The following is a 23,029-nucleotide window of genomic DNA, read 5'->3' as shown; positions in this document are numbered from 1 at the left end:
CGCGGGGAGGAGGGCCAGCGAGTGGCGCGCGCCCCGGCTGGGATCACGCGGTCCCGCCCCGCCCCGGGTGTCAGAGTCACACAGACCCGCCCTGGCAGTCAGAGCCCCCCAGGTCATAAAGACCCGAGGGCCACACCCGGGCCCCCGACCCTGCGGAACCAGCCAGGCTGTCCAGGGCAGGCTGTGTCCTGGGACCCTCGGGCCTCTTTCTGGTCCACACCTCGGGCCTCCCTCCGCACCTAACATCCGATGTCCCCCAGGGGCAGAACGCCCCCAGCCCACCAGGGAGTGTGCTCTGGTGTCCCCAGGGTCACTCGAGGGGCCTGACCCGCCGCCCCGGGGATTCCCAGCATCGGTCAGTGTCCCAGCCCACCCAGATATCCTGCGTCTCTGGTCCAGTATCTTTGCGGAGGGAGGGGTGAGTAGGAAAGACCCGCCCACCCCATCAGTGCCTTTCCTCCTGGTAACTTTCCCAAATCTACATGTCATCTTTATTTGGTTTAAAAATCTTTATTTTGCATCTAACTTCCCAAGATAACCTGAAAGTGAGGTTCTGCGCCCACTCAGTGAGGGGTGGTGGGCATTCCCCTGGGTGGGCCCCAGTGCCTTTCCCGTCTCCACCAGATCCCACTGCAGACTGGCTCAGGGCAACATAAACCATGAATAAATTAAAAGGTGGCCCTCGCCCCCACCCGCCTCCTATGCTTTACCTCTCAGTTGTTTCAGACCTGGGCCCGGAAATACCCAGAGACCCAGAGTTAAACAGGCACCTGGGCCACACTGACGTTAGCATTTATTGCTCAGTATTAAACTATATCACACAAAAATGTAAATCGACAGAGACAGGACTATACACTTTTAAAACCCCATTTGTGTGGCTTTTTCAAGCTCTCTCTGAAATAAGAAAGTGCAGGCCTGTGTTAAGCCCCCAGGCACCTCATTCCAGCTCTAAGACTCAGACTTTCTGGACCCCCAGGAGACATCAGCCACACCTGCACTGTCCCCTTGGCTCCCGTCCAGGCTGGGGAGCTGCAGGAAGGGGAGGTGGCCCCGTGGGCTGCGGCTGGGTGGGGGCTGCTGGCGTGCAGGTGAGAGCCACCTTGCTGCCCCCGTGCTTGTCTGGGGGCCTGACCAAGGCATTCGTCTTCCTGGCCCGCCCGGGACACGGAGGCCACTGAGACGTGGAGATGTGAGCTGTCAGTTTTCAGAGCCTTGGACAAGGACCTTACCCCAGAGAACACTGAGCGGCCCCAGTGTTGTTGACAGAGGGCTTGGGACGGGTGCAGGCTGACCGCTGCTGAGCTGGGTCTCCACTGGCCGTGTAGGACACCCGTGCATGGACCAGCGCCACTGAACGGGGGCCCTTCCGGAAAGACTGGGTTTAAGTATAGAGAGAGCAGAAACGCAGGCAGGTGGGTTTCACGTGGGGAAGGCTGCGCATTGGGGGTGGGGGCTGCCCTGCACCCCCGGCTCTGGGGGAAGTAGCTCCACGGGCTCTCGAGACAGGGCGGAAGCAGCTCTGCCCTCGTCAAGGAATCCATGCTCACTCAGCGGGCTGGGCCCCCAAGAAGAGAAGGGCCGAAATGGATGAGATCCACGCACGGCTTAGTGAGGTGTGTCTGCTGGCTGCGGACAGTAGGTGCTCAACAAAAGCAGGTCAGGGAGGCGGGGCGAGGTTTGGAGGAGCAGACACCGGCAGCCGGTCACTGGTCGGACCGGGAACCCAGAGACCCGTGGTTGCCCGAATGTCAGCGCCTGGAGAAGTCAGCTCTAGCGTGGGCCCCTCCCTCACCTGGGGGCCCCGTGCCACTGGGGTTAGGCCACCTCCGGAGCACTGAACTGATTCCATCCCCCCCAGTCAGCGCAAAATAGTCAACGTTTGCCTATTTCAAGTTTAAACTACCGTAAGAAATGAAAACTCCACGTTGCAGCCCAGCCTGCCCTACGAAAGGGGAGGGGCGAGTTGGAAGGTCGCGGCTCAGGGACGACTAGCGCCTGTGCGTTAAGTTAACAAGCTGGGTCCGCAGTCACTGGGCCATTTGCACCATGACGGCTCTCCACGCTTTCTCCTTGTCAAACTCCTTCAGGGGGCTTCTGGCCACCTGTGACTGAGACAGGCAAAGAGTTATTTGTCCTGGGCCACCCACGCGACAGGAAGCAGGAAGGAGGCTCAGTTCCCTCTCACTACTCTGCTGTCCCAGAGCCCCGGCACCTCCGGCCACGACCCAGAGCACATGTCCTCCGCAGGGGCGGGGCTGGGCTGCGGGGTGGGCTCTGGATGGGGGGTGGGAGGCTGCCGTGAGTGGGCATCCTCCCAACAGCCGGGGAGCCGGGGGCTCGGGTGGAACCTGCCCCTGCCTGTGAGGCCTCTTCCTATGGGTCTGCATCCCAGCACCTGGCACAGCAGCATCTGCATTCAGCAGGTGCTCAGTAAATACTGCTGACTGTGGAGTGGTACACACCAGGGTGCAGGGCTAAGTCCCTCCAAGCTCCTCCTGGGGGCAGAGGCTGGACCCTCCACAGAGAAGCGGTCTTGACCTGGCCCCGGAGGCTGTGAAGGCATCTCCAGGGGCATGACAACAGGGGAGGGAGGACGCTTGAGGCAACGGTCACCAAACAGGGAGGACAGCTGCCCGCCTCAGCACCCCCTCAGCCCCCAGAACTGGCAGTTCTGGAACGTGGGGGGAGGATTCATTGGCCTGACACTGCACCTTGGCGTCCTGACGCAGAACCAGGGGGACCTCACGTGGGACCCAGGGACAAAGCCAACCCCGCCGGGGACTGACCACAACCGGGTAAAAACAACAACCAAACGACGCCATATGAGAAGTGCAACGAAGGGAGAGGTGGGGCGGGTAGGGTGGCTGAGGAGGGGCCGACGGCCGGAGTGCATCCCCTGGGAAGGGTGGGAGAAGCCTCGGGGGCGACAGGGTGACGAAGGCGGGAGGCTGGCCGCGCTGGACGTGTTGCCGGAGAGCAGCAGAGCAGGACGTGAGACGGGGTGGGCCCGGGTGGTGGCTGGGCGGGAGGGGCGCCCGGTCCACCCAGGGTGGCCCTGGAGGGCCCTGCAGCAGCCTCCCAGGTACACGGGGCATCGTGCACCTGGAGGACAGGGGGCAGGTTTGCCCAGTAAAAGCACCACAGTGGGCAGCTCACGGGGAGGAGCCTTTCAGCTGTGGGGGACAAGAGGCAGGGCCTGGGGAAAGTGCAGAGGCCTTGAGCCTGGCCGAGGGGCTGGCGTGACCCTCAGAGCCCGCCGGCCAGGGGTCGCTGACGCCACGTCTGTAGTGGGCACCCTGACGAGCCGCAGGAGGGAAAGCTCTGTCTGTGATCCATGCAGATGTTTGCCAAGTTCTCTTCTACATTTGTAAGAGTAGAAGTGGAAGCATTCAGCCCATAACACCTTTCCAGAAATGGATTTGTGTTGGCCTGGCTGGCTTAAAAAGCGTATAACGTATTGTACCTTTCCAAGATTTTTCTGGGGCATTTTAAAAAATACGAAGTGACCCAACAGGTCTTGAAAGAAGTCAGCGCAGGTGGGCGTCGCTTTGCCCAGGGCCCTGGGAAGACAGCCCCGCTGGCATGGGACGGGACGGGACGGGACAGGGAGCCACGCTCGCTTGGAAGCCACTCACCTCTCCCGCCGGGCGTCCCTGCGGGCCGGTCTGTGCGGCGTCCCAGGATGCGCCCGCCTTGAAGCGCACGCACTGGATGACCGTGGCCGTGTTGAGGCCCGCCTGCAGCAGCAGCTCCAGCATCAGTAGCAACAGAAGCGCGTCGTAGGACTGCCGGGGGTGGAGACAGGCGGTGAGCAGCCCGGGGCCTCTCCTCTTGGCTCTCAGCCGCCCCCAGGCCCCACCGCGTGGGCCCGCTGCCCAGGGAGGCAGTGCACAGGCTTCCCAGGCCGTGGCCCCGAAGCACAGACCGTGAGCCCTGCCGCAGTCTGTGTGGAGCGGTTTCAGGCTCTCACCCCACTGTGCCCTGTTATGTCACCAGCCTGAGCAGGAACATTCTGTCTCAGTGAGAGAGAGTTGAGGAAATCACTTCTGCTCTGGGTTTAACAGAGGGACACAAAGATGACCCGCCTCGTGGGGCGACAGGGTGATGGTGCCGCTGCCCGGGTCAAGTCGTCCAGGCCTCCCAACAACCACTCGTGTCCACAGCGGAGCCACTGAAACCACCCGTGGCCTCGCCGAGGGTGCCCAGATGGGGCGGAGGTCTGCTGTGGAGGCCCCGAGCCGGACGAGAGACAGGGGCAGGTTCCGGGGCGGCGGGACACAGGCACGGTCGACAGATCCGTCTCGAGGCTGGATGGTGCGGCACTGGCTGCTGGCGAGGAGGGGTCTGCCCGGGACTAGAGGAAGCCCCAGTGGCTGCAAGGACATCCACAGAGCACTGGCCCCTCCCCACACTGCAGGGGTGTCCTTCCAGCCTCAGAAATACAAAACAACGTGACGTTAAGACAAAGAAGAGCCCAGGAAATGTCACTGTTAGAAAAAAACCAAAAAGACTCAACAGCTCTGAAGTTTATATGCACATTTAACCGTGAGTCGAGTTTTTTAAAAAATGCAACATTGGGCTGGCTATCTAGAGCCAGGCAGGGTGATTCTAAAATTCATAGAGGGACTTCCCTGGTGGCAGTGGTTAAGAATCCGCCTGCCAACACAGGGGACATGGGTTCGAGTCCTGGTCCGAGAAGATCCCACATGCTGCGGAGCAACTAAGCCTGTGCGCCACAACCACTGAGCCTGCAAGCCACAACTACTGAGCCCACGTGCCGCAACTACTGAAGCTCTGCGTGCCTAGAGCCTGTGCTCCACAGCAAGAGAAGCCGCCGCAATGAGGCCATGAGAAGCCCGCGCACCGCAATGAAGAGTAGCACCCACTCACCGCAGCTAGAGAAGGCCCACGCGCAACAGCGAGGACCCAACGCAGCCATAAATAAATAAATAAATAACAAATAGCATTCATAAAGAAGAACTAGCAAGTGACAGAAGTGAGTCAGCCCCGAAACGCAGCGCAGCCGGCCGCGAGGCATCGAGCGGGCCAGGTGGCGATGCCTGGTGCAAACCTCCGGGGTGCACCTGGCGGCACAGACCGGCCGAGAGGGGACAGTCAGGGCAGAAACGGACGCAAACAGACCGAAGCTCAGTGCGTGATAAAGGCAGAGTCTCAGATGACTGAGGAAAAGGTGGGCTTTTCAATAAACAGTATTGAACCACAAGCCATTTGAGGCAAGTCCGATGGGGCCCACTCCTTGTGCTGCACTCCAGGCTAAACTCCCGCGGAAACACAAGTACGAGCCTTTCTAATTGTGACTTAAAATCTAGAAGCAACAAAGGAAAATACTGACAAATTTAACTACGTAAAAACAACAACGGGGCTTCCCTGGTGGCGCAGTGGTTGAGAGTCCGCCCGCTGATGCAGGGGACACGGGTTCGTGCCCCGGTCCGGGAGGATCCCACATGCCGCGGAGCGGCTGGGCCCGTGAGCCACGGCCGCTGAGCCTGCGCGTCCGGAGCCTGTGCTCCGCAACGGGAGAGGCCACAACAGTGAGAGGCCCGCGTACCGCAGAAAAAACAAACAACAACAACGACGACAACAAAGTTTCCACATGACAAAAATCACAACAGGCAGTGAAAACAGTTGCCAAGCTGAGGCTGCCGCTTGCATCTTCTGTGTCTGACGGAGGACTGGGCTCCCTGTGTTCGCAGCGTTCTCAAAGCCCACTAGAAAACGGTCAGGAGACGCGGACGGAGGTTGCTGGGGAAATGCAGCACTGTAGGCGCGCAAGAGGTCACTCATTTTCAGAGAGATGCGCGTAACGGCCCCACCCGAGGCCCTGTCTCTCACCTGTGTTACAAAGCCCAGCGTGGCAACGCTCCCCAGCTCCGGAGAAGCAGGTGCCCTCATACCGTTGGTGGGAGGGAAAACGGGAGCCCCCAGGAGAAATTAAGTTTAAAAAAAAAAAGGTAAGGTGTAGAAGCGCGATTAGAGTGACCTGCTTTGTAGGAAAGAAGGAAAATAATAATATGCGCTGTAGATTACCTGCAGAAGGAATCGGGGAGGTTTGACTTGAACCACGTGAAAGTTTTATATATTCAAAAATACTATTGAGAGGGAAAAAAGCATCAGAGCCTAAAACTGAATACAAAGAGAAACCATTAAACTTGACTGTGTAGCAGGACCGCTCACAGAAGGGGCTTCCTTCGCAGAGCACATGACCGTACCTCCGAGTACAGCGAGCCGTCCCTCACCCAGCAGGTGCGCTGCTGGTCGAAAATGGGTCCTGTAATTGTGAACACGTGTGAGCTGTCAGGCAAAATTAAGCAGTAACTATATTCAATGTTACCAGGATTTTTGGACTAAGAGAAAAATGATGCAAGTATATAATAACAGAGGTTAAGGGGGAAAAAACCCTAGAATGTAAAATTTGAGTTGGAAATAGCAATAGATGTCAGGGATCTTTAAGTGGACATACATTTCTCAGCTCTGTCCACTGACGGGGCTCAGGAGTAATGATGCCCCCACAGGAATGGGTACACGGGCCCCCTCCAGGGTCGAGGGCGAGACACGGCAGGACCAGGACCAGGTGAGCCCAGGCCATCTCAAGCGTCTGACGGGAGAGGAGGATGTGCTGGCATCTGGGAGCCCAGGGTGGGGTCGCCCTGAGCGTCAAAGAACAAAGGGTGCAGCGCTCTGCCGCCAACGACGAGCACACGTCCTCCGTGGGGTTCTCGGGCAGGCGCAGCTGTGAGCGCCCCGGCCTCCCCTGTGGCCCAGGCCGCGAGCAGCCCTCAGTGCTGCCCACAGGCACTTCCGTCCTGCGAGGGATCGCCTGCCCTCCGAGAGGCACCCTGGCAGCCGCTGCAAGCCGGCCAGGATGGCAGCACCAGTGCACCTGGACTCGCTCCCGCTGACGCCACTGCAAACAGATCCACAGGCGGGACCATCTCCCGGACAACTGGCCTGGACTCCGAAAGGTCAGTGTCCTGGGGGAGAAGTGGGAACTGTCCCGGATCCAAAGAGACTGAGCAACCCTCACAGCTCTGAGAACCTCAGCCCACGAAGCGTCTTCTCGGGATGGTCTGAGGGGACAATGTGCTGTCACCTAGCACGTCAGCCACCTCAGCTGTGCAGGAGACTGTCCTTACTGTTGAGATGCCAGAGCACCTAAGGGCAAAGGGTCACCTCAAACCTCTGCCACTCGCTTTCAGATGCTTCTGGAAAACGATGGCCGTGTGTGCGCTCCACCCACCCGTCAGCATAAACACGCACGCGGACACACACGTAAACCACCAGGGAATCTCAGTGTTTACTGCATTAACCTTTCAACTCTTCCGCATGTTTGAAATTTCTCATGATAAACATTTGGGGGCAAACACTGTCTATACTGAAACTAACCTCACCTGGAACCCGAGCCTGCGGGGAGGACGCTGGACCCCCGAGAAGCCCGCGTAGAGGGGAGGCCCTCACTCTCCTCAGTTTACCCAGGAACCAATGGGGTCTCTCATGAAACTGGACAAACGGTGACTCTTAAATGCAAGTGGATGGGAACAGGGCCGAGAAAATGTAAGGCGCCTGTGAAGAGGGGTGTCTGGGGGGTGCCCAGGGCAGAGCAGCCCAGAGGAGAAGAACAGAAGCAGCTGAGCGATGCCGGGCAGAACGGGAATCAGAGAAGGGTGCACGGATGCCTCAGTGCACGGAGAAAAGCAAGTTAGCAGAACCAGCTCCATGCGCGTCAGGCCGTGTGCAAAGCCAGCTCCGGCCATCTGCCCCGACGTGGGCAGCGGCTCAGCGCCGCTCAGCGGCATCGTGTTTCTATAGAGTTTAAAATAAAATAAAAGAACACCCACCTTGAAGTCTGGCGGGTAATCTTTAAAGACATCCATGATTCTCATCACGCTGAAGGACAGGTACCCCGAGGCCGTGAACAGCAGCGGGGCCGCGAGGCTGCAGATGGCTATCAGCACCTCCACCTGGCGGGAAGCAGACAAGAGTGGGAGGTCGGGGTCTGGGAGCCACTGCCTGGACAGAGGGTGCGGCCCGGCAATCACACAGCGGGAGTTACGAGCTGGCGTGTGTCTGCGTCCAGCCTGGGGCACCTGCTGAGTCTCTGTGCTCGATTTGCCCGTTAATTCAAAGCTCACCATGTGTCTCGCAAGTTTTCTCGACCTAGGCGCAATTTGCTCTGTTGATAACACAGCACTTAGGACTTGATGGCCTCCTCCCAGTGCCCTCTGACCTGCTCCTGCGACCTCCCAAGGCCCTCCCGCGTCGGAGAGCCATGCCTGGCCCAGAGGCCACGCAGGCCCAGGTGTCGGCTGAGCTCGGCACCAGCTCGGAAGCTCACTTGGGCCGGTTTAGCGACTGTCACTGTCTGACATCCACAGCCGGACAGGACGCCGCCTCTGCTGAGTCCCAGGAATCTCTCCCGACTCTTATGCCAAATGGGCCGTTTCTGCTTACTTCCACAGATGGCCCAGCCCTCGGACAGTCGCAAGGCCCCTCAAGCCTGCAGCCTGCAGACGCCCCTCAGATGCTCGCCCCCGACCCCGCCCAGCCCGGCAGGTCGCTCCGCGGGTGCCTGGAACCCGGCCGGGCTTCACCTACCAGAGATCTGCTGGGACACTCTGCCGTCACATGACTGGCAATGGCACTTGGAAAACACTAAGAGAAAAGGAAAAAGAAAGGCTTCAGAGATGAGAGCCCAGCAAGTCAGATCCCAAACGTGTACCCTCCCGTTCTGATTCGGGCCATCCTGGTCGCCAGGAGAGCCGAGGATCCGTGCAAGAGAGGCAGAGCGGCCTGGAACCCGCACACCTGCTCTCTCAGGTGTGGCACCCGCCCCCAAACGCTCGTGTGCGTGTCTACCGCTCCGTCTCGATTCAGCACTGCACCGGGGAAACGTAACACAGACTCAGCAGCTCTGTCCGAGGCAGGGTCTGTGTTCCAACTTGCAATCGTCCCGATGATGTCCTGGTCCAGCTGGGTCTGTTCCCAGCTCAGGACCCAGTCGATGATCACGCTTCATGTTTCTTGTCAGTTCGCTGGCCTCGTTGACGGGGAGGCCTCAGCTGACGCTCAGCGGTGCCGCCTTCACGATGCCGCATTTCTGGAGGGAGCGCCAGGGGGCCGCTGGCGGGCTCGGTTGGGCTATCAGACTCAGGGCCCCTGGAGACACCGCGCCCCTGCCCACCGTGTTTGACCACTGGGGGCTCCTCCGTTGGACCAGCATTCCTGTCCCTTTGTAATCAATAAATGCCTTTTCCCACTTATTTTAAGGAGCTTGATTTAGTTCTACACGATTCGGGCAGAGGGAGGCTCAGGGGAGCACAGGGCTTCCTCGAGGTTGCTGAGTGCTGGGCCCAGCCCCCTGCCATCCACCTGCCCCCCAGCTGGGGGTCCAGGCGCCCAGGGGTCCGCCGCCCCAGCCCAGCACAGCCTGCTGGGCCCAGGTGTGTCCGGGCCCCAGTTACCCATCCACACGCCCACAGAGGAAAAGGAAATGCCCAGGCCCTTGGTGTGGGAGCACCAAGCACAGGAGCCTGTGGTTTGGGGGCATCACGTGACACGTGGAAACTCGGGTGTGCAGGGGCCCATCGCAGCTGCTCCAAGCAGATGTGTGGCCCACACCCAGCCGGCAGCACAAAGGGGGGCCGAAGCCTGGGGGCCGTGTGTTCCCCGGGCCGCGTTTCAGCTAAACGCTAAACAACATTAAATTACGTAAGTCAACTCGGACTTACTTATAAAAGGATGAAAGGCCCATGTTTAGAACAGTGACCGTGTAGTCAGTAAGCACTTACCAAGCACCAGGTATGGTGCTAGGCATTTACGGTAGTCGTCTTCAGTGTAAAATAATACAAATGTATTACATTTTAAAACGTATTATAAAACAATATGAATGTCATATGTTATAAAATAATAAAACGAGTACTTTTCAGGGAAACTAATACAAAAATTATAAAATACTAATGGCAGCTACCACGTCCCCAGTGCCACAGTGGATGAGAATCCGCCTGCCAGTGCGGGGACACGGGTTCGAGCCCTGGTCCCGGAAGATCCCACATGCCGCAGAGCAACTAAGCCCGTGCGCCACAACTACTGAGCCTGCGCTCTAGAGCCCGCGAGTCACAACTACTGAAGCCCGCACTTAGAGCCCGTGCTCCGCAACAAGAGAAGCCACCGCGCACCGCAATGAATGAGTAGCCCCCGCTCGCCGCAACTAGAGAAGAGCCCATACGCAGCAACGAAGCCCCAACACAGCCAATAATAAATAAATAAATTTATATTTTAAAAAAATAGCTAATCTGAGGGAGTAAATAGTATCATGATTACAAAAATACATCTGTATGAGGTACTGGCATCCTCAAGCCAGTTTAAAATAATAATAATAATACCAGCTAACATCCCGACTCATTTAATCCTCGGTTCCCAAATCGCCCTGGTCTGGGGCCCACGAGGACCTGGGAAGCATCTTGCTCGGCCCACCAGCGCCCACTCCCCACCCCCGCCCCTCCTCCCGCTGCTTTCCAGCCTGACTGCCCCAAAACCGAGCTCAAAGGTCGGCCACACTGATGAGGGCCACCCAGGGTGTACTCACGGCCACTAAGATCCAAAAGAACGTCACCGAAAGGTGCGGGCCTGAGATGGCGTCATCCACATTCAGAGCGATGACCCCTCCAAGGATGGCGGAGACACCGGCGATCACCTCGATGACCTGGGGGCAGAGAGTGTCACCCAGGGGAACGGGCAGGCTCCCCGGGGTCCCTGGAAGGGGGCCGGGGTGCGGAGGGTCCCGTGAGTTCAGGGCAGAGCATCAGGGCGCCCCGTGCTGAGACACTGAGGATAACCTCCAAGGGAATATCGAAAACGCATATTTCCAACCCAAATTCGTGGGAAAGGGAAGGAAGAAGCTCCTGCCCATTCAAAGGAAGGTGGGAAAAGGCATAGAAAATAGGAAGCAAAAAGATGGAGAAATAAATATGAAAGTGTCAGGAATTGCGCTCTGAGTGAACCAGCTCAATTCAAACGGCACCAACACTCTGTACCGAAACTGCCCAGATGTAAGGACAGGAAGAGCTGGAGGAAGAGGGGAAGATACACTGGGAAAATATTAACCGAGAGGTAACTGACGTAGTTAACAATATAGGTTCTATGGCAGAAGCCATTACTAAAGAGAGTTGCTCGTGATGATTAAAAAAAAACAAAATGAAGGAAGGAAGGAATTCTAAACTTTCCTGTACCTAAAAACCCAGGCTCCAAAACTCTATGGTGAAAAGCTACAGAATTACAAAGACAAATTGATAATGCCCACAGGTTGGGAGGTTTTTAACAGATCTTTCAGTAATAGAACGAGTAGACTAAAAAATTTTGGAGCGGACGTAAACGAGTGAAAACACAATTAACATATAATTTATGGACACATTGAGAGTCAAAGGGGGTGTACTGTCAACCAGGACAGTTCATGTACCAGGGACACGCCTACACCATATTTATCTAGTACTCCCCCCACAATGAAATAAAATAAGGAGAAAGAAAAGCTTTTCTTACGGAATAGGATTTCAGGACCCGAGCAGGAAATGTCACTTCATACAGAATGTTGGTGCTCTCGGAGATGGAGCCCTGAAAGGAAACAAAGCCTCATCACAGGGGTGGCCGTCCGTCCAGGCCGTCGCTCGGGTGATGGTCTGAAATGTGAGCATCTGGAAGACGCTCCTGGATCTCCAGGCTTCAGCGCAAAAGCTCAAACACGGACCTTCTCGTTGCATGTGAAAATGTGTTTGATTGCTGAAGTCCTAGTTTACAAGGTGATACTTTAGGCGGACTTGGCCTCTGCGTGTAACACTCCTGGGGGGTGGGGGTGGTGTTACTTGGTCAGGATCAGGCTACGGAGGAGATGGTGCTGCATCCCCAGGTTTGCCTCCCTGGGGCCGTTGGCCCCGCGCTCCACAGCCGGGTCTGCGGTGCAGCCGTGCCTCAGCCCGGACCAACCTTCTGCCTGCAGTGCGCCTCGCTGGACCGCGCAGAGATGATCACCGTGGCTGCCATGAAAAGCTCCAGCAGAAGCAGCAGAATCAGATTGAAATTGATCTGCCAAAGGAGAACACATACGTCTGTAAAACCGGCTTCTTCACTTTCATCCCGTAAGCGTGGACAATCCCACGAAGGGGCTTAGACGCCTCTTCAAAGTCTCGGCAACTTCTCTGTCCAAAGCCAGATGCCGGGCACACAGCTCTGACTCACGTATGTCTTTTTGTTTGTTGGTTGGTGGATTTTTGATTTTAAATTATTGTTGGCTCAAGGGCTGGATTTGGCCCTCGGGTTGTAGTCTGCCCTGATCTCAACCTTCCTTGGTGGTTGGTCTCTCCTGGGTATTTACTCTAAAGGGATGAAGACTTACGTTCACACCAAAACCTGCCCACGTTTATAGCAGCTCTGTGCATAATTGTCCCGAAGAGAAAACACCAGGGGGTTGGGGGCTACGGAGCTGATGCACGTCCTGACCGTTGGCAGTTACGGAAATCCATGCCTGTGTTTAAATCCACAGGACAATACACCAACAAAGTTGATTTAACTGTGTGATATAAAACCCACCAATCGGGAATCTCCTGGCAGTCCAGTGGTTAGGACTCAGCACTTTCACTTCCATGGCCAGGTTCAATCCTTGGGCGGGAAACTAAGATCCCATGCAGCGCGGCCAAAAAAATAATAAAATAAAATAAAACCAACCAATCGAGAGCCTCTATGGGCCTCTCCCGCGACCTGCCCCAATCACCTGGGCAGCCCCTCCGCCCTGAGCCCCCCGAGATTATTCACGCTGGCAGGTCTGAGCCTGCTCACCCGGCCTCACACCTCTCCCTGCGGAAACCCAGTGAAGGCTCCTGCCCACGTGTCCCCTCTCCCTGCCTCCTGACCGGCCCTGGGGCCCCCTCCTCTTGGGACCTGTGATAAACTGTCTTTGCAGTGGCAGTCGTCTCCTGATCTCTTGGCCTCAATATACCCTCAATGATGATTTTTTAAAATTCTACATTTAAAAACAAGTGCAACTAATAAGTTGGATCTACAGAATTGTACATGCAAAATAAAACATAGAATTTTCATTCTTTTGTAGCATTTGTGTAACACTAACAAAAATTGACCATCTATTAGGCCACAAAACAAACCCTGGTGAATTCTGGACAATCAATACCTTATAGGTTGTACATTCTGACCCTAATGTAGTGATATTAGAAGCCAATAATAAATGTGTGACCTTTTAAGATAATCCCACATGTCTGTTTCATCAGGGTTCTAGGCAGAGACTGACAAGCGGAAATACAAAGTGAGGTTAACGGAGCAAAGCCAGTTCTTCGAAAAGACTACTAAGAGATACGATAGAGATATAAATTACATTTCAGAACGAAAAGGAGAAATTACTAAAATATTTGGCTTGAATTAAAAACGGTGAGCAAGATGAACGACTCTAAACTAATAATTTCGAAAACCTGCACGATATAGATAAACTTTTGATAAAAATATAAAACCCAAAATTCGACACAGGAAGAGACAGAAAACTTTAACACCAATAATGGAAGGCCACCCCTCACCAACAGCCCCGGATGGAGATGATGTTACAGGTGAGTTCTACCATACTTTCTAGAAGCAGTGACTTCTTATCATATCAAGGTTTTACAAAAAACAAAAGAGATGAGGGCTGCCTCGTTCATTTTATGAGACCAGTATAACCCTGGTTCTAAAACCGGACAAAGGGGACTTCCCTGGTGGCACAGTGGTTAAGAATCCACCTGCCAATGCAGGGGACACAGGTTCGATCCCTGGTCCATGAAGATCCCACATGCCGCGGAGCGACTAAGCCCGTGAGCCACAACTACTGAGCCTGCGCTCTAGAGCCCGCGAGCCACAACTACTGAAGCCCGCGCACCTAGAGCCCGTGCTCCACAACAAGAGAAGCCACTGCAATGAGAAGCCCACGAGTAGCAGCAAAGACCCAAAGCAGCCAAAAATAAATTTTAAAAAAAAACCAAAAACTTATTGGAAACTCTTTAGATACAACCTATTTAAAATCAGGAAAAAGCCGGAGAGTCCCACGGTAGCAGAAGTCCTGGCCAAAGCGATAGAGAGAAAGGAACAACAGGGTTAGACTGAACAGGAGCGTTTAAACTGTCGTTATTTGCAGACGATAGGGTGACCTACATAGAGAAACCAACATAACCTACAGAAAACTCGGAGGATACGAGTCCAGCAAAGCTTCCAGACACAAAGTCCACTTATAAAAATCCTTTTTAAAAGACCAGTACAATATGAATAAGGTCTAAGTTAACATGTGCCAATGTCAGTCTCCTGATCTGACCATGTAAGATGCTCTCATTGGGGGAAACTGGATGAAGGATACACAGGAATGCTCTGTACTATTTGTGCAAATTCTTTCCAGTCTCAAATATTTCAAAATAAAGAAAAAATGGAAATCAGTAGCCTCTCTCTGCACTAGCAATAAGCCATCTGAAAATATAATTTAATAAATAAGACGCCATTCATACTAGCAACACATCTGTGAATCATCTAGGGATTATCTAACCAAGAATACTCGGAACTTTCCAACCCTAACAAAGGACAGAGATGATGTGAGTAAGTAGAGAGACGGTCTATGCTCTCAGTGGGATGACTCCACACAATAAAGAGGTCACTTCTCACAAAATTACTCTGTAAACATCAAGTAATCGTAATAGAATCCCAGCTGTATTTTTTTGAGGAACTCAATAAACTTATCCTGAAATATATTTGAAATAGGAGCTGTCAGCTTTGAAGAAGGAAGACAACTGGAGTCACGAAGCCACAATACAAAGCATGGCGTCGAGCAGCTCGCGGGGAGCTTGACACACGGTGTGACCGCAAGTGCTGCGGCTCACAGGAAGAGACCCCTGATTTAGGACAAGCCAAGGACGGGAAGGAAGCCCAAGAGGGCAAACACCCAGGAGGAGGGGCTCAAAAGTACTAGTGATCAGAGAGCGTGACCTGAGGTAACAGCAAGCCACAGCACTGTCACCAGACGGGAAAACGGGGGCTGTTGGGGACGCCAAGTGCGGGAAAGGCTATGGGACCTGGCAGCCTCCCGCCGGCGGTGAGGGTGTGTCCTGGGCTTAGCTGAATCCAGGTGGACTCACGCCCCTCCCCGGCCTACGAGGACCCTGAAGGCATGTGCCCACATCGGCCCAGTTGTGGAAGGGGAGCGTCGGAGGCCGTGGAGCTGGATCCTTCCCTAAAGAAAGCGGGGCCCACGGCGGACACACAGCAGCCCAGGCAGGGATGGCAGGTGGGAAAGAGGGAGCAGAGACTCTACAGCGAAGCCCTGCGTGGCTGTCCCCAGGGCGGAGGTTCAAGTCCAGCGCCCGGCTCCACAGGGAGACAGGGGAGGGGAGCAGCTGCAGTTTCCTGTTTCACCATTTGTGACCTTGTGTTTGGACACCGGTGGTCCTGACATCGTGGTCCTGGGGTCCTTCTACGTGTTTAGGTGTCCGAGCTTCGTGTCCTCCACGTGACCTGGCTGGACCTTCGAGGTGGCAGGAGCCTGAGGGTCTGGCTAACGGCGGGCTCTGGCGCTGGGGCCTGGGTTGGGGGACGATGCAGGTCCAGCTCCAGGGGAGGCCATCCAGTAAGAGGAGGCTGTGAGCATGAAGCTTCATGCATCTTTCACAATTTCTTCATCCATTTTGTGCACTTGGGGGGCACCACCCTAGGTAATGGACGTTGGATTAACTGTTTTGGTTTGGAGTTTTTGCCACGATCCACAGGGCTGCTAGGAACACACCGCCTGGTCACATGCGTGCGTGTCTCTCCAGGGTTTGTGCCATGGGGCTCCCCAGTGTATGGACTTCTTCAAAAAGGACCTGCAAATTCCAGACTTTTCCACAGAGCCTGCAGCAGCGCGTAGGAGCTGCCGGACGTGAGGGAAACACGCGGGGCTCCCGCCCGTGCCGACGCTGGAAACGGCATCTCCTGTGGCTTTCATTGACCTCCTCTGATTACAAGTGTGGCTCCTCCGAGCTGCGCGTTGGCGCTGTGGCTTCCTGCTGGTGAGCGCCCGCGTGGTCCCCTGCTGCCCTTCACTTTCTCCCAAGGCTCCTCACGTACCCTGGGACTGGCCGGCCACTCCAAGAGAACGCGTCCCCTTCCGTACAGAGTGTGCTCCTTGTGTCTGCGGGACGACTGGCCGCGGCTTCGTGGTGGGCGGGCTGGGGGCAGGGACCCCCCAGGTTGGTCACGGCTGTGCTCCGGGCCGGGGCTACGGCCACGCACGTGGGGCTGCCTGGGCCGACTGGTCAGGGGCGGCTCTCCTGTCCTGCTGGGACGGCTGTGGGGTGCGGGTGAGTCCCCAAACATGTTCTTCAAGGGGGCTCCACCCCAGCCCTTGGTCACCACCTAAACCTGCTGGGTCCTGCCTGCAGGCGCACTTGCTCTGGACCCATGGGACAGGCGCCCACTTCTGCGTAGGGTTTCTTTGGTAAAGAAGCATTGTAATTCTCAGCGAGGCTTTATGATTTCCTACAAGAGTCTCCAGACTTTTTGTTAGGTTTATTCCCAGGAACTTTATAAAATGATATCTGTAATTAAATAACATTTTCCAAAACCTCTGGTTCTGGCACAAACAACTGTTTTACATTGATTTTCACATCCAGCAACCATGCTACATGGGCTTAATGATGCAAACGTCAAGAAAGGAGAAAATCGTCTCTTCTGCAGAAGATGGCAGCACAGGTGCTCCTTTCAGATCCGCATGTCTGTCCGTTTTGCATGCCCTAACACACCTGGCTGAGACGTCCTCGGGCCACCACCTCCTCTTCCCGATCTTAAAGAAAACGTGTTGAACACAGAGCAGAGGTATCTCTGATCAGATCCTGTGTCCTAGAGATGTTTTCTCTGCTGCACTGTAATCTAAATGACAAGACTCTTCCATTTTTCTTAACGGAACATAAAGTAACAGGGCAACTTACGTCAGCAGTATCGCAGATCTGATGAAAGATGTTATTACATTACTGTTAATGTTTAAGAACTGTTGTGAAAGAGATACAAAAATCAGTGAATTCGTCCGCTGAAATCCGTGAAAGCGTTAAAGACAATTCTTTTCTTCGGAAGCCTAAATGAAATTCTCAAACTCAAGAGCTACGATACACATCTCCAGTGTAACTACCCGGCAGATAGCTCACTAACGCCAGCTCCGAGCCCACAGAGCTCAGCAGACCCAGTGGAACCAGAGCCCTCGGCTCCTGTGACCCCGGGAGGACCCACGTGGCTTTCCAGGGACTCACATCTACTGCTGACGGGTTCAGTACAAGTTTGCATCCAAACCAGATCAAACACGTCGTGGTGACAGCAAACGTGGACACAAACAGTATCTGGAAGTTGGGAATCTGGAAAACAAGACAGGAGGGGTTTCGTTCTCCTTTATGTGAAGAAAGAAACCAAGTGACATTCAACCACATAACCGGGCATTCGTCACCCATCCCAAGGATGGGGCACCTAGAGTCAGCTGCGGGGAGGCCTGTGAGCTCGGGCCCCTCCGCCCTCCTGGGGGCAGAGGGAGGGGGGTTGAAGGAAGCCCCACGGTGCGGGTGCAGGGCTGCAGAGGGTGCGGACAGAAGGCTGGACTCACCGCGCTGACGTTTCTCCTCCAGACAGCAAAGCTCACTATGGCTGAGGGGATACACTGAAAAGAGAGAGCAGGTGAGCGTCCCTGCTGGTCACTCTGTGTCCTGAAAACCCACATGGCCCGAGACATGTCCCCCTCCATCAGACGCAGTGGTCCCTCTCGACGCTGAAGGGTCCTGGTCTTTCAAAATAATAATTCTGGAAAGAGTTTTAATTGTTCTGATGATGAAAAAGACACCGAAATGAAGACTGTCCTAGCTGGACGCGCTTAGAAGCGGATGTAGCTTCCTGTGGCCCGAGACCAGGCGCGTCTCGGTAAGAATCACGCAGAAAGGGGAAACCATCTGTCTGTGAACGAGCAGAAACGCTCAGGGGCCCCAGAGCCCCCGGGGTCCTCGTCAGAGGTCCCCACTGCGTCCCCGGAGCCGAGGACAAGGGAGAGGGCCAGCCTGGGCTCAGGGCGGGGCAGAGTTGGGGGGCCAGCCTGGGTCCCGTGGGCCATGCCGGTGTCACTCTTGCAGCAACAGGACCTCCCCGCCCAGACCCTGCAGTGGGATCTGGGGGGCGGGGCGCGGCGAGCCCAAGAGGGGTCGGATGGGGGCTGGGCACCGACGGAGGACCCAGTGGGACCACCTGACTGGTCTCCCTAGCCCGTCACCCCTGGGGGTGAAGGACGTAACCGAAGATTTTGCTGGGACATCGGCCTAGGTCAGCGTGGCTCTGAAGCCGTCTGAGTCAGAGGTCAGAGGTCCCTGTGACCCCCAACCAGGGCTGCTCCGGTGGTGAGCAAAGGGCCACCTAGGAGGTTCCAGAGAGAAGGGCAGGAAACGGGTCAAATTCTTTCTTCTAAGGGAGTGGAGGCGGGGCAACCTGTGGCGGTGGGTACAGGGTAAGGGCAGCTGCATCTGTCTTGTGTTTTCAGACTTTTGGGCATGCTGACAGGGCTGGAACAGGAGAGCAGATGGGCGAGAGGGCCCCCCCAAACCCCAGGGGATGTGCCCTGTGCTTGAGCTGGTGGGAGTCACTGGTTGTCTCCCCATGAGGACTGGCGGCTCCCCAGGCCTCGGCTCTGAGTCCAGAAGCAGGTACAAGCTTCGGGGAGGGGTGAGGTGTGGCCCCCAAATCACAGAGGGGCTTCCCTGCCGGCTCATGGGGCAGCCGGGAGCAGCGTGCCCCTGCGTGTTGGAAATCAAAGCGCCGTTTCTTGCTCCGGAGTCTGTGGGCTAAGACAGACTTGCCTCATAGATCATTTACAAAAGCAACAGATGCTATTCGAGGGCAAAGTACAGGAAGAGAGTTTGAATGAGGAGCGGGTGACAGCAACGGGTAAATCTCCGAGCAAAAAACCCAGGTGCGTAACCTCAAACATCAGTGCCGGCACAGGGCTGCTACTCACTGAACCTGCAGCACAGCGTAGGTAATCCATCTCCAAAGGAAACACGTTTCCCAGGTAGAGGGAAAAGCCCGAGGTCACAAGCAGGCAGCTCTGCAAGACAGCAGCACAAATGCGGGTGACGACACAGTCGGGCCTGGAGACGCGGAGGCTGAGCAACTAGCCCTCCGACCGCAGCTTAACTCTGTGCAACACCGACATCCCCGCCTGGATGCCGCCAGACCTCCTCCCTGCAGGACGGCAGCCGCCCACCCTCCCCCAGGGCAGGTTATGGGATCTACACTTATTTGGGGGACAGGAGACTCTGTCAAAATTCAAAGCAAGAAATGGCGGCTCCACTCCCCAGAAAATGCCTTCACCCCACATGTGCAATTTCAGGGGCCTCGGGGCCCCCCAGGTCCAGGCACAGAGCCGAGCACACAACCCCATCCTGCTCAAGGCACCAGAGGCGGAAACTCACTGCACAGGGTGAGGCGACGGAGTCGAAGTCACTGGTATAAGGTCACTCAGACCCGGGTGTGGGCAGAGGGCCGTGCACACCCCATGGAATGGGGGCACTGGGGCCCGCGGGCCCGGGGGGCGGGGGAGGCCAAGGCGCACCCCTCAGGGAGAAGAGGGCAGCAGGATCAAGGGCTGTGGCCGCGGGCTGCTGCGGGCAACAGAGTCGAGGACCTGGGAGTGAGAGGAGGCTGACCAGCCGCCCACCGCCCACCCGGAGGCTGGAGGGAGGAGTGTCCTCTTCGACCCACACAGTGGGAGTTCCCGTCTCAGTGGCACAGGGTAGCGGCTGGGGAGAGGGTGGGCAGGACCACCAGGGTGCCGCGGAGCTGGCCCACAGAGCCCGGGGCCCAGGGAGAGGCAAGGCCCCAGCCCGGATCCTGGACCTCGGCCCCCGGCACGCTGACCCCCAAGCTCCCGCCCACAGAGAGGTGCGTCCAGTGGCCAGCCCAGGTGACCGCGCCCGCTCGGGCCAAAAGGGCTTCTTCTGAAGTCCAAGTGCTTATCCAAGCATATCGGAAGGGAGATGTCCCAGGACCCCAGGCAAGGTGCCCTCAGGCCTGCCCCCTCCTCCCTGCTGGCCCTGTCCCCTGGCCCCTCAGCCTTCCCTGGTCCCATGGCCCTGGGCTCCTGCCTCAGGGCACCGTCCTGCTGTCCACCCCCCAGAGGCCCCTCCTGCGAGCGTGGTCCCTCCTCCCCACCACTGCAGACCCCCAGGAGGTGAGGGTCGTGGAGGCCGCCCTGGTACAATACATGAGCCGGCAGGCTCAGCGTGGGCCCTGGGCTGTCCGACCCCTGCCAGGACACAGAGCCACCACGGCCCAGAGGCCAGCGGGGCCAGCAGGACAGAGCCTCACCAGCTGAGGAAAATAACTCAAAGAGCAGAGCGAACAAGCACATCGGCACCCGTGAGTCTCTCAGAGGCAGAAGTAGCCCGGGGCTGCTCCTCCCCGGGCCATCGGGGAACAGCACCCAGGCAGCGGACCCCGGAGGGGACGGTGTCTCCGTGGGCCTGGCGCGGAGCTGCTCACCCCCATCAGCACGGAGAAGACCCACGTCTTGTGGCTGAAGCACGGGGGCAGCCTGGAAGACAGCTGAAGGTCACTGGGCTTGGTGTCCGGGGCGTAGCTCCCCGCATCCGGCCGCCCGCGCTCCAGTGGGGGCATCCGGTCGTAGCCCAGCTCCTCCCGGGCCATGGCGCTGCCGGGGGGCAAAGGCTGACATTAGCGGCCGCAGCGCTGCACTCACCACACCGCCACTTATTTATTTGTGATAAGATTACAAATTTCACTTCTGATCGCTCTGAAAAGACTCCCAAAGAAGTGATTTTCAATAAATACTTGTTTTTAAGTTGTTTTCAGTAAAAGAGATATCATTTGTATAAAAGTACTGTAAGAAGAAAATAAGCAGGTGATTCCACGAGTGCATAAAATCACTTTCCCCGGAAAACAAACCTGAACAGTCTAGATCCACAGCAGGACTTCAGGCTTTAAGCGCTTCGCCCTCCCACCGCCCCCTCAATTTCACTTCCACTGGCAGCTTCATCTATGAGTCTCATGATGTGCTGGCTACTCCAAAGTCCAAACTGGACAAGAGATCACAGATGTGCTCCACACGAGGGTTTCCCGTCTGCACACTTACCTCTGCGGCGGTTCTGGTGTGGGAGCGCCGGCCTCTGGGTGAGGGGCTCCTGTTACCGAGTCACCCTGCCTTGGGCGTCCAGCAAGAACTATTCACAGACAGGACAAAAGCCTGGCAGAACTGCACTTAAGCCAGGCAAGGAGGACCGCTTCCTGAATTTCAATGAGGACATGAAGCGAGGGATCCTGGAAAGTTCTTGGTGGTTGTATAACTGCTGGCCCAGAGTTCCGCTCCGTCCTGCGCCAACCCCGCCAGGAGCAGAGGGGCCTCGTCAGGTCCCCTGGAGGCAGACAGGTTGCAGGCGCTGGGGTGGGCATCTCGGAAGAAGAGGTGTACCCGAGTGCAGAACTGCACCAAGCACAGGATCCTGGCGGGCTGGAGGGCCGGGTACCTGTTTTGGAAACAAACACATTTTTATCCAAAGCCTTATTCTCCATCCTTTCCGGCAGCCCTTTTCCATCCCCTGTGATCACACAAGGAACACACGGTCTCACACACTTTTGCGCTCAACGTGGCTGACCTGGCCCTTGAACTGCTGGGGATTCTGACCCGCGGGTTCCTGTGGGCAGCGCCGGGTCCCACTGTGCCCTTTCTTTCTGCTCACCAAGCAGAGGGAAAGGACGGGAGGGCACTTCGCCCAGAGACACTGGCGCCCCACAATTACAGCACCAGTCTTTGTGCTCACAGGAGCGCTTAAATGGCTCAAACCAAAGCATTCTGCAAAGCTGGCTCCTCAGACCACAAGCCCACATCAGGCTTGAGCAAAGGCTTTAGTTTCCCATCATGGGATGCTCTGTTGTCTTCGTTTATCAACCAATCAAGAAGGATTAGAATTAATTTTCACAAACTGTGAAGTCAAGAAGGGATTTTAAATAGATTGAAAAACCTCCCAAACCTCCTTATTAACTGTCTTTTAAAGCAGTAAGTGGAACTAGCAGGAAATGTCCGACCAATGGAACTCTTCACTTCTCTCTTTGTTTGAAGAAAAGCATTAAGCAGGTTTCACCATTTCTGTGACTTTCCAAAGTTGTTCTCTAAGAAATCAAACAAGCTGCCTTGAATTAGAGATCGTAGGACAAACCCCACCCAAAGGGTCCTGGGAAGAACTTCCTCGTTTCTGGTGGCAACACTAGTTTCTAGAACAAGCCCCAATCCCTCACACAAACTATGGTTCCTCAAGAGCGCTTCCTCTGTCTTCCACTGCCGAGGTCCCGCTCATGCTTCAACATTCACCTCGCCGTTCAGCAAACATCTGCAACGTGAACAGGGCAGGCCACGGTCCTTCTCACATGGAGTCCGCAATCTAATGGGGGGACAGGCGCACACAAGAAGAATAAATGGGTGTGTTCTATGGTGACGTACTTGACTCTCTCTGTGACAGCAAATAAGTCCAGGGAGGGGATGAAGGTGCTACCTGGGGAGACAAGGCAGGCCTCACTGGGAAGGAGGCGAGGCGGGCAGGGAGCAGAGTTGCTGCAGGTGCAAAGGCCCTGAGGCGGCAAGGCTGGAGGATGGTGGGCACGAGGATCACATGAGGTAAGGTGCAGGTGAAGCCTCCAGGGACGAGGCACCTGTGGACATGGAGACAGGCTTGGCTTTGACTCTGAGATGGACTTGCTCGGAAGCTCTGGGCAGAAGAGTCCAGCTGGGAGGAGCACAGGCTGCGGGGCAGCAGGTGAGAGCAGGTCCTGGCGGGGATGGAGGTAGAGCGGTGGGGGTGGTGAGAAGTGACAGGATTCTCAATAGACTTTCACAAGCCAACCTGATCTGCCGTCCCAGCAACGTGGGGCAAGGAGGGCAGGAGCTCGGGAGACAGGAAGGTTCTCGGCCTGAGCGGTGCAGCTGGGGCTG

At 56.1% G+C, this 23,029-nt stretch overlaps 1 protein-coding gene across 4 annotated transcripts; it reads right to left on the bottom strand.

Moving 5' to 3' along the window:
* Positions 1-775: 775 nt before the first annotated feature.
* MLC1 (modulator of VRAC current 1) lies at positions 776-21,064 on the bottom strand. Of its 4 annotated transcripts, none has more exons than XM_032647085.1 (12): positions 20,992-21,064; positions 20,569-20,737; positions 19,043-19,132; positions 17,651-17,704; positions 17,307-17,408; positions 11,995-12,093; positions 11,554-11,625; positions 10,604-10,720; positions 8,614-8,670; positions 7,857-7,979; positions 3,636-3,785; positions 776-2,108 (listed from the first exon to the last, which is right to left on the bottom strand). In XM_032647085.1, exons 2-12 carry the CDS (start codon positions 20,731-20,733, stop codon positions 2,028-2,030), a joined length of 1,110 nt encoding a protein of 369 aa, XP_032502976.1. In that variant the 5' UTR covers positions 20,734-20,737; positions 20,992-21,064; the 3' UTR covers positions 776-2,027. The 4 variants fall into 4 exon arrangements, with proteins under 4 accessions (XP_032502976.1, XP_032502977.1, XP_032502978.1 ...); XM_032647086.1 differs by having other exon boundaries at positions 776-2,102; XM_032647087.1 differs by lacking the exon at positions 19,043-19,132.
* Between the last annotated feature and the right edge of the window lie 1,965 nt (positions 21,065-23,029).

This window comes from Phocoena sinus, chromosome 10 (genome assembly GCF_008692025.1).
Source record: "Phocoena sinus isolate mPhoSin1 chromosome 10, mPhoSin1.pri, whole genome shotgun sequence".
In the NCBI taxonomy this organism is placed as follows: domain Eukaryota; kingdom Metazoa; phylum Chordata; class Mammalia; order Artiodactyla; family Phocoenidae; genus Phocoena; species Phocoena sinus.
Note: the sequence above shows the minus strand (reverse complement) of the source record. Positions and strands in the feature narration are given on the sequence as shown.

What these genes read in the sequence shown, in the direction of transcription:
- MLC1 (XM_032647085.1), bottom strand. Translation starts at nt 20,733, where the DNA reads ATGGCCCGGGAGGAGCTGGGCTACGACCGGATGCCCCCACTGGAGCGC. An exon ending in GGGTCCTGAAATCCTATTCC is followed by an intron (nt 10,721 to 11,553) that starts GTAAGAAAAGCT and finishes CTCTGCCCCCAG; the next exon opens with GTCATCGAGGTGATCGCCGG. An exon ending in ATTACCCGCCAGACTTCAAG is followed by an intron (nt 3,786 to 7,856) that starts GTGGGTGTTCTT and finishes CACCCCCGGCAG; the next exon opens with TCCTACGACGCGCTTCTGTT.